Source organism: Hevea brasiliensis, chromosome 4 (assembly GCF_030052815.1).
Source record: "Hevea brasiliensis isolate MT/VB/25A 57/8 chromosome 4, ASM3005281v1, whole genome shotgun sequence".
Classification (NCBI taxonomy): Eukaryota; Viridiplantae; Streptophyta; class Magnoliopsida; order Malpighiales; family Euphorbiaceae; genus Hevea; species Hevea brasiliensis.
Genome location: NC_079496.1, coordinates 102,789,771 through 102,799,511, shown reverse-complemented (window position 1 = coordinate 102,799,511; position 9,741 = coordinate 102,789,771). Strand labels below are relative to the sequence as shown.

Below are 9,741 nucleotides of genomic sequence, written 5' to 3'. Positions count from 1 at the left end.
TCTTCTTAATACTTTTCAATGCCCAAGTAACCTATAACAGACTATTAAGACTGGATACATGGGAGTATACTAGTTAGACACCCTATGTGCCTATTAGATATACATCTGTCAGGCATAAAGCCAGCAGGCAGGCATAAAAGCCAGTAGAACATGTCATGCATAATGACAATGAGCAGGCATAAAAGCTAGAAGAATAACCATATCAGACATACATTGTTTATCAATGATCATCCATGAAGTAGGCTCGAAAACCATGGGCAGTACTGCATCTGTGGTCCCTAATTGGCATGCCAATCGATCTAACCCATACACTAATGTCTAGGGATACAAGGGCAATTTGTATCATTAGGTGTTCATAAATCTTAATATTTTATCACATGTGTTATTCATGCTTCATAGCATTAGTACACTATTCATAGTGGGAACATAAGTCCCAATCACATATTTATGTGGTACATGTGTTTAACAAATTATTTATGTTAAGTATATATTGCATTTCAAGTCATTTTTGAAGGTTTCATAAATTTCTAGAATTGTTGTTTTAATTTTCCCTAGCAATTTGGCCAAGATGCAGAATCCTTTTGGACCATGCTTCCTTCATGGAAGTTGTTCCTTTATGTTTTAACTTTAATTCCCTTTTTGAATTATTCAATTTGAAGTTTTGTGGCTCTAGTTATAGTCAAATTACTAAGTGCTATTCTAGGGTACTAAACCCTGCTCTTTCCTTGTTTTCCAAAATTTCACTAAGTCTTGCAACTAGTATCCGAGCACCTTAGGCTCAGAATTGGCTTTAGGTCCCTAAACTAAAGTTTTAAGCCTTTATCTTAGGTTTCTAAATCTTTTTGAATAACTTTATTTGGAGTTTTTTAGAGAAAGATATGGCCAAATAACCATTCAGAGGTCATAAGGCACATTTGTTGGAATTTAGGAGTTCCATCATTGTCACTTCTCACTTACCCTAATAAGTTCCCTAAGATGCATTAAGATCTGGGTTCTGGTCGAAACACAAAAGTTATAGTTCCATATGTTATGAACATTTTGGCTTTGAAATCACTATATTTGCAGTTTTGTAGCTTGAGTTATGGCAATTTTGCCAAAACTGGTCGGATACCTAGATGGTCAGGATTTCAGGTATAGTCCAAAATTCAAGGCAGGTTTCTAGATCAAATTTGTCCAGCCATTTGGTTGCGTTAGGGTCATAATTTGGCTCTGAGTTCTTCATATGAAATGTTTTCCTATGTCTCAGGTTTCCATAAGTTCAAGAATCAGGTTAATTGGATCATCATAGAGTGAGTTATGCTCGTTTTGCTGAACACTATTTATATGGTTAGTCTGCCTAGGTCCAGAATACTAATTTTGGATTCAAGCCAAATTTAGGGTAACCTAAGGTCAATTTCTGGTGAAGCTTCTTACATGACATTTCTAGTACTATGTCTAAAGTTTTATCTCCAATTGGCCTCATACCAATTGGAGCTATATAGCTCAACTTATGGCCAATTAACCATACTAGACTCAAACTGTCTAGAATCAAGTTCACTGCATAACTTCATTTTCCATCAACCAATTTGATATCTTCTCAACATACTCAAATAATTAACACATCTAAGAGTTATAATCAATATTCAATTACATCAATTAGGGCATAAATAAGAAACTTCCTAATTATAGCAAACCCTAACAAAAATTCATAAAACTTCAAAATTGATAGGGATTTTTAGCACTAACCTTGTCTTCAAGCTCTCCTTAGCCTAAATCAACCTTCAATTCAATCAAAACTTCACTTTCCCTTATAGAACCACTTCTTGGCAGAATACTTGCTTGAGATTTTGGTGTGTTTTCTTCACTTTAAGGATGGATATGAAGGTTTCTCTAGGTTTCTAACAAAATTAATGAAGGTAGGTAAGTGTTTGGGAGCTTGGATGATGATGCATCAATGGTGGAATTTGAGAGAGAAGAGAGAGAGAACAATGGATGGGCATGAGGTTGAATTGAAGTCTGAAAATTTCAGCTCAATAATTTATTTATATATTAATTTAATGTTTAATGGCAATATTGTAAATATGAAGAATCGCAAAATTGTAAATATTTTAAAGTTTATAATCATTATAATTTGATTTTTCAATAATTATATTTAATTTCTATAATCTCAATTAATTAAATTAACATAGCTTCATTTAATTAATAACTCTCATTTTTTTTATCAATATTGGACATTTAAATTTAATTGACCAAGTTTGGCTCTTACCGGGTTTATGTCTGTCTTTCTCGTAATACCCGATAACTCCTTATCTTCCTTTGCTTTGTACTTATTTCTTTTCATTTTCTTGGCTTATTAACTCATAGAAAATCTTTCAATTGAGTCTTCATTAAGGATCTTATAGGGTTCTACTTGAATTTAGAGTTGCACTGACTCACTGTCATTTCCCAGTGAGGTCACTCATTACCAAGACTTGTGCTCATTTAACCGATTACATTCCACTTCTTTTATTTTTCCTACAGCCTTAATTGATCTTTATTCAATTTAATTATGACTCTTCACTCTAGTTTAAGTATGGTTCCATACATTATAGCTGTCCAAACAGACCTTAGTCACTGGAATAGTAGAATTTACGGAACTATCTACGGTGAGGATGTTACAAGTCATGCCTTTATTTGATTTATGAGTTGAGGGATTCTATGATTGAAAATGTGAAGAAGATTATTTTTTATTATTAAGGAAAGCTAACAGATGAGTTTTCTCCTTTCTATTTTGTGGTTCATCGAATTCTTGTTGATCTTGGGCGAAGAGCAACACTCCTCTTCATTGTTTAACTTATTCATTAAATTCAAGGTAAATTTCTAAATTATATACTCATATTCTTCCTATAATTTCTTTACTTTTTCTTTTTTGCTTCATGAATTTATTTTCCTGTTTTTGAATATTTTACAGTGAAAAATGGCTTCAAGAGGGAAAATGTAGAATGCCTCCTCATATGGATAGAGAAGTATCCACTGAAAGAATTAAGTGCTTTAGAATGATTTTTTTTTCTAATGAAGATGAGTGAATTAGAGCAAATGATGAATTTGTAAATTTTTTTCTTAAAAGTGGGCCATTTGCAGATCCTCATTCTATTAGAAATAGGTATACTACATATCCTAGAAAGTAGTGGGCATGTTTTGATTTTAATGCACTTTTACTTCAAAAGTTAGCTTTTAAAGTACTTGGACAACTTACTTTCTTCTCTTGTTGTGAAAGGAATTGGAGTACTTATTCCTTCATTCATTCATGTATAAGGAATAAATTAACTTCAAAACTTGCAGAAGACTTGTTTTTTACCCGTAATAATCTTCGTTTGCTGTTGAGAAACTCCTCACAATATTATAATGAGAAGACAAAATTATGGAATGTTGGTGGCGTTGAATTTGGGATTATAAAAGATGTGGAAGTTCTTAAGTTTGCCAATCTTTCATTAGATGAATCAGAGTTGGAGTCTTTTTTTTTTTTTTTAATGAAAATCAATTACAAACATGGATAAAGAAAATGACGATGAAATAGAGGAAATGCCATAAATTTTATTATCTTTTCCTTTTTTAACATTTGAATATATTGTAGTTTATATTTTTCTTATGAGTATGAAACTTTTAAACATGTATTTTTTTATATGGTTGAATTTGAATATTGATTTAGATTTTATTTATTATTAATATCTTTCATGATTGGAATATATATATATATATACTCTATATTTTTTATATTTATATATTTTTTCACATTTTGATTTCTCATGTTTTTTAAAATATCATTTCTCTATGTCTGTTTTCACGTTTTTCTATACCCGCATCTTCGTTTTCATGCTACGTAGCTGGTAATATGAACTTTGGGTAATATCAAAACAAAGTTGATCGAGTTTTGTGGTATAAATTAAAATTAAAGGATTGCACTGAAATGATTTTAAAGTTGATGGACGTGAATGAAAATTAGTTTTTTATTTGAGATAAAATTAAAAAGTGCGCATTGCATTCCAAAGCACCATTAAACAGCAATAAGATTCAAAACGGAGCATGAAAACCATCCATCAATCAATAGATTGGGCCCGACACCATCAGTGGGATGTTAGCAAATCCCAACATAAAACGACGTGGTTTGCCTCAAAAAATGTGACCGTTAATTTAAAAACCTCAACTAAGACACCTAGAAACCCAAACCCAGCGAGTACCATCCATATCCCTACTCTCAGGGAGTCCAAGAAAAGCATGCCTCGCTGCTCTCTCTGCTCACACCACTGTCCTGCCTTGGCTCTATCTTTCCCACTCTCTCTGTCTCTCTCTCTCTCTCTCTCTCTCTCTCTCTCTCCCAGCATGCTCTGCACCGGTATCAAATATCAACTCTCCAAACCCTCATTCCTCTTTTAACTAAAGCACCCGTAAAGCCGTAAACACACACACACACACTCTCCTCTCTCCTGTGTTAAGCTACCAAACCAGATCAAACCCAAACCACCAAACCAACCACCGAATCCTCGACTCCTTTTTTTTTTTTTTTTTGAAGAGCAGACGCTGAAATTTGCCCAGGAGTTCACGAAATGGGCTGTGCTCAGTCTAAAGTGGACAATGAAGAATCGGTGGCCAGGTGTAAGGAGAGGAAGATCCTTATGAAGGAGGCTGTGGTTGCTCGAAACGGCTTCGCTGCTGGTCATTCTGGTTATGCTGTTTCTCTTAAGAATACGGGTGCTGCCCTTAGTGATTATGCCCAGGGTGAAGTCCAAGAGCCTCAATCTCACCTCCAGCAACCTCCCCTTGAACCCATTTCTCAGCCGCCTCCTCCTCCTCCCCCTCCTCCTCCCCCCTCTATGGAGAGCTTTCCTCCTCCTCCTCCTCTCCCAAATTTCTCTCCTAGTCCCACTCCCCCTCCCATCAAGCGCGCGTTGAGCATGCCTGAGATCCCCATGATGCTGCACCGAAAGCCCGGCGAAAATATCGATTCCATTGCCATTGCAGAGGAAGAGGAGGAGGATGAGGAACATGAATTGGATCACGGAGCTCGAAATAGGAATGCTAATAATTATAATAAGAATAAAGATTTAAATGGGTCGAGGAATCCACCTAATGTGAAGGTAGGACCAGGGGAAAAGCCGCAGTCCCCACCAACGACACCGGAAAATCACGCCGTGCCACCAATGCCGGAGGCCAAGAATATGGCTTGGGATTACTTCTTTATGGTGGACAACATGCCAGTTCCGTCTTTGGAACCTGTAGTTGACGTCCATAAAAATGACAGTACTTTTGGCAGAGTTGAAGATGTGGGAGTTCGATTTGGTGGTATTGAGAATCCCATTGGCGGTGAAATCGGTGCAGTTGAGCCTAAGACGCCGGAGAAACCAGAGGAACACTTGGCTACCGTGGTGGAGGAGGAGGAGGAGGATAAGGAGCCTAAGAAGGAGAAGCTCATTGAGCATTCGAGAACAGCACCTCCTGATTTTAGAGTGGTTGGGAAGAAGGTGGTACCAGTTCCAACGGTGAATTTAATGCAGGTTTTGAGCGAGATTGATGATCATTTCTTGAAGGCATCGGAGAGCGCACAGGAGGTTTCAAAGATGCTCGAGGCCACTCGCTTGCATTACCACTCGAATTTCGCAGACAATAGAGGTATAATTGTCATATTTGAATTTTACAAGGCATTATTTTTGGTGCTTATGTTTAATTGATTGTTTAACTTGAATCTGAAGGCAACATTGATGGATCCATTTGAATTTTCTTTTAAAAAAATGTTTAATAGAATCTTGCATTCTTGCAGTTGCTTCTTATTAGTCTATGAAGCTTAGAGAATAGGTAGATACGTAAGTCTGTAGAAAATTGAAGTTCATAGTATATAATTTATGCTTTTTTGTGTGCTATAAAATATATTAGCGATTGGATTTTGTTGTTCTATTTTTTACATAAAAGCTGGGAGTTTATTAAGTGTCTTCATTTTTTTTTGTACGCACTTTCTGTGGAGAATCTCTGATCTACCTTTTCAAAAGCAAGAAAGTTATTTCATTTAGCAATAAATGTCCCTTTTCTATCAGTTCAGGAGGGGAAATATGCTGTAAGGAACTGGAAAGCTTTGTCTGTTATTCAGCTTAAAAAGTGGGAAGTATGTGATTATTCTGCTAAGAGAGTTGGCTTTTACTTATGGCAAGGTTTGTTGTGTGCTATCTTGTCTGTTGCTAATAATTCACACTTAAAAATTGCAGGATATGTTGATCATTCCGCTAGAGTTATGCGTGTCATCACATGGAATAGGTCATTAAGAGGTGTGCCTAATGGTGAAGGTGGCAAGGATGAACTTGATTCTGAAGATTATGAGACTCATGCCACTATATTAGATAAGTTGTTAGCATGGGAAAAAAAGCTCTATGATGAAGTAAAGGTACATTACAGTTGGTTTGATTTCACCTATTTGCCTTTATCTGTAGCCTTAACATTATCTTAGCACAGCTGTTAGTAATGCTTCTTAATATTAGCATATTATCTACAGAATATGAAAATTTTCATTCTTTGAGAATTGTGGGCGTGAAACTTCAGCTTCCTTTCATGATTGAACCATAAATTATTGGTGGAAAAAATTGATTCATTCTGGTGAAGTAAAATGGTGCAAAGCTGGTTCCTTATTATGTATTCTTTGATGGGCATTATGATCATGTGCTGAATCTTGGTGAATTTTGCATCATGTTGTTAGCAAGGAGAGCTTATGAAGCTTGAGTATAGGAAGAAGGTTGCTCTGCTAAATAGGCAGAAGAAGCGTGGTGCCAGTCCTGAAACTTTGGAAAAAACAAAAGCAGCTGTAAGTCATCTGCATACAAGATATATAGTTGACATGCAGTCCATGGACTCTACTGTTTCAGAAGTTAATGATATACGTGACAAGCAGCTGTATCCAAAACTCGTTGATCTTGTTAATGGGTATGTTTATAGTTAGAAAAAGAAATCGAAAATTCAGAACATTATTCCTCCCCCACCCCTCCCTCCAACTGATTTATAGCTCCTCTTTATTAAAAGATATGGTTTCTTTGTTGTTTTGTTTTTGTTATGCTCTGTTGGTTGGATTAAATGGACAGATATCTGGACATGCCTGCATCCACCATGGATATGTATTTTTATTTTTATTTTTTGTTTATCCCTGTATTTGAGCTGAAGTAACAAAATGACCATGTATGTTCTTGGTGTCTGATGTGTGTTCCACCACAGATACTAAGTGTAACCGTGAAGTGAATATTTGGTAATTTAATATGGTCCAGTGTCTGCTTTCTCACATATGCTGAATTAAGAATCAGAGAACTAGGACCTTGACATTTCCTGTGGAGATTAGTCCCAATTTGAGACAATAATTTTAGTTTAATGCTTGCAACGCCGATAGATCTTTATGAAATGCAAGGAAAAGTTGTCCAGAAATTTTGATAGACCTCAAGTTTTCCTTCTTTAGGGCCAGGGTTAAATTTATTTGGTTTTCCTGTGCCCAAAATTTAAACGTTAAAATTCTGAACCTAGTGAATTGTCTTTCTGATGCAAAATATCTAAAGCTGGTGCTAATAGTACTGTTTGCATCTCCAAAAAATTATTCAACCTGCAAATTGGTCACATGTTCATGTCTAAAAGCTTTCTCCTTCCTAATATACTGGGGCTAATCCTCATAAGCTTTTGGTGGTTATTGTTTCTTCACTTCCTTTATGCTGTTATCATCTTGATGCTTTAGTTGGGTGATTGGTGTAATTATGAAGACACATCATAGAAACAGACATGAAAAGTTATCTGTTGAACTCTGCCTGTACTGCCATAAAACACCTAGAATGGGATTCTAACCATCACCTTGAATTTCATCCCTGTATTGCAGGATGGCCAAAATGTGGACCAGCATGTGCATACAGCATAATGGCCAGCTGAAGATCGTTACAGACCTTAAGAACCTTGATGTCAGCCATGCTGTGAAGGAAACCACCAGACACCATCATGAACGCACCAAACAACTTTATAATGTTGTGCAAGGTTGGCATTCGCAATTTGAAAAGCTTGCGACTCATCAAAAGCAATATATTCAAACTCTTAATAACTGGTTAAAGTTAAATCTAATCCCAATTGAGAGCAGCTTGAAAGAGAAAATATCATCTCCACCTAAAGTCCCAAATCCCCCTATCCAAGCCCTCCTCCATTCATGGAATGACTGTCTAGAAAAGCTTCCAGATGAGGTGGCCAAATCTGCTATCTCATCCTTTGCTGCTGTTATAAAAACCATAGAACTGCATCAGGAAGAAGAGATGAAGCTAAAGGAGAAGTGTGAGGAAACCAGGAAGGAATTTATTCGTAAGAATCAGGCATTTGAAGAGTGGTATCAAAAGTACATGCAGCGGAGAACCCCAACTGATGAGACAGATGCTGAAAGAGGTGAAGATGCAAATTCCAAGGATCCTGTATCAGAGAGGCAATTTGTGGTGGAGAGCTTGAAGAAGAGGTTGGAAGAAGAAGTTGACGCTCACCAAAGACATTGCCTTCAGGTGAGAGAGAAGTCACTTGGAAGTCTAAAGATTCGCTTGCCTGAGCTATTTCGTGCCATGTCAGACTATGCTCATACCTGCTCTGATGCTTATGAGAAATTGAGGGCCCTCACTTAGTTGCAGAATTCAACTCATGGTCCTCCATAGTGATGTAAACTCTGTCCAGTTAGTAAATTTCTCCTTTTAAGTTAAATCTGAGTCGACTGTACCCTTTTTCTGAGACAGTATGCAATCTTTATTTTTTCCTGTGTTGAAAAATTTTGCTTTCATATTCAAACATAGCTGATAGCCCCCCTTAATGCATATGAATGTTGTAATTTGCAGTGAATTGGTGATCCTGATTTATCTGAAGTCCTGAATTGGAGGTGATAATGGTGCTCCTAGCGGGCAAATTGGCATGAAAATTGTTTTCCATTTTTTGGTTCTTTAATATATCATTGGTTCTACAGAATTTTCTTACTGGGGTTCAAGACAAGTGAGAGAGGTTCCAACTAGGTTTGCTGTGGGACGGTTCGAGTCGAAATCAGATAAAAATAGATTAATATTAAATTGATCAAAATTATATTGAATCAAACCAAAATTGGTAGTTTTAATTTCAGGCAAACTGAAATTTTTTAAAAAATTTGACCGTTAGATTTAATTAAAATTAAAACTGAACCAAAATTGTAACCAATTTGAAATTGGAGTAATTTTTAAGGACCGGTTTTGATCTCTCAAAACTAGGGATGACAACGGGTTGGGTGCTAGCGAAAATTACCCTACTTAAACTCGAACCCGATTAATATTATCAAAAATCGAACTTGTCTCAAACCTCTTTTAAAATTTATTCTCAATTACCCGAATCTGATTATTATTATCCGAAAAAAAAATCAGTTCCAAACCCGATTATTTTTATTCGAAAAAAATATGAACCCGTTTAATTTTATATATTTTAATTAATATTTTGTATAAAAAATTATTTTAATTAATAATTTATATTTTAAAAATTTAATAATTTTGTATAAAAAATTATTTTAATTAATAATTTATATTTTAAAAATTTAATAATTTCATAAAATATTTAAATTCTATTTTATATAAAATAAAATATATAAAAATTTATAAATATTACTATAAAAATATATATTTTATATTTAATTAAGTATTTATGTAAACGGGTTCGGGTAACGGATACCCAACATATAAAACCCGAACCCGATCTCGATCCGAACTCGCAACAGGTATTATTTTTCAA

General features: G+C 35.4%; 1 protein-coding gene across 1 annotated transcript; it reads left to right on the top strand.

Annotated features, from left to right (window-relative positions):
* The first annotated feature begins 4,266 nt into the window (after positions 1-4,266).
* On the top strand, positions 4,267-8,765 carry LOC110671532 (protein ROLLING AND ERECT LEAF 2). Its single transcript, XM_021834014.2, has 4 exons — positions 4,267-5,625; positions 6,213-6,388; positions 6,698-6,921; positions 7,850-8,765. Exons 1-4 carry the CDS (start codon positions 4,563-4,565, stop codon positions 8,622-8,624), a joined length of 2,238 nt encoding a protein of 745 aa, XP_021689706.2. The 5' UTR covers positions 4,267-4,562; the 3' UTR covers positions 8,625-8,765.
* The last annotated feature ends 976 nt before the right edge of the window (positions 8,766-9,741 follow it).

Excerpts from the sequence above, each read along its gene's own strand:
- LOC110671532 (XM_021834014.2), top strand. The coding sequence starts at position 4,563 with ATGGGCTGTGCTCAGTCTAAAGTGGACAATGAAGAATCGGTGGCCAGG. Across the intron at positions 5,626-6,212 it reads GAATTTCGCAGACAATAGAG|GATATGTTGATCATTCCGCT; the intron begins GTATAATTGTCA and ends TAAAAATTGCAG. Across the intron at positions 6,922-7,849 it reads CTCGTTGATCTTGTTAATGG|GATGGCCAAAATGTGGACCA; the intron begins GTATGTTTATAG and ends CCTGTATTGCAG.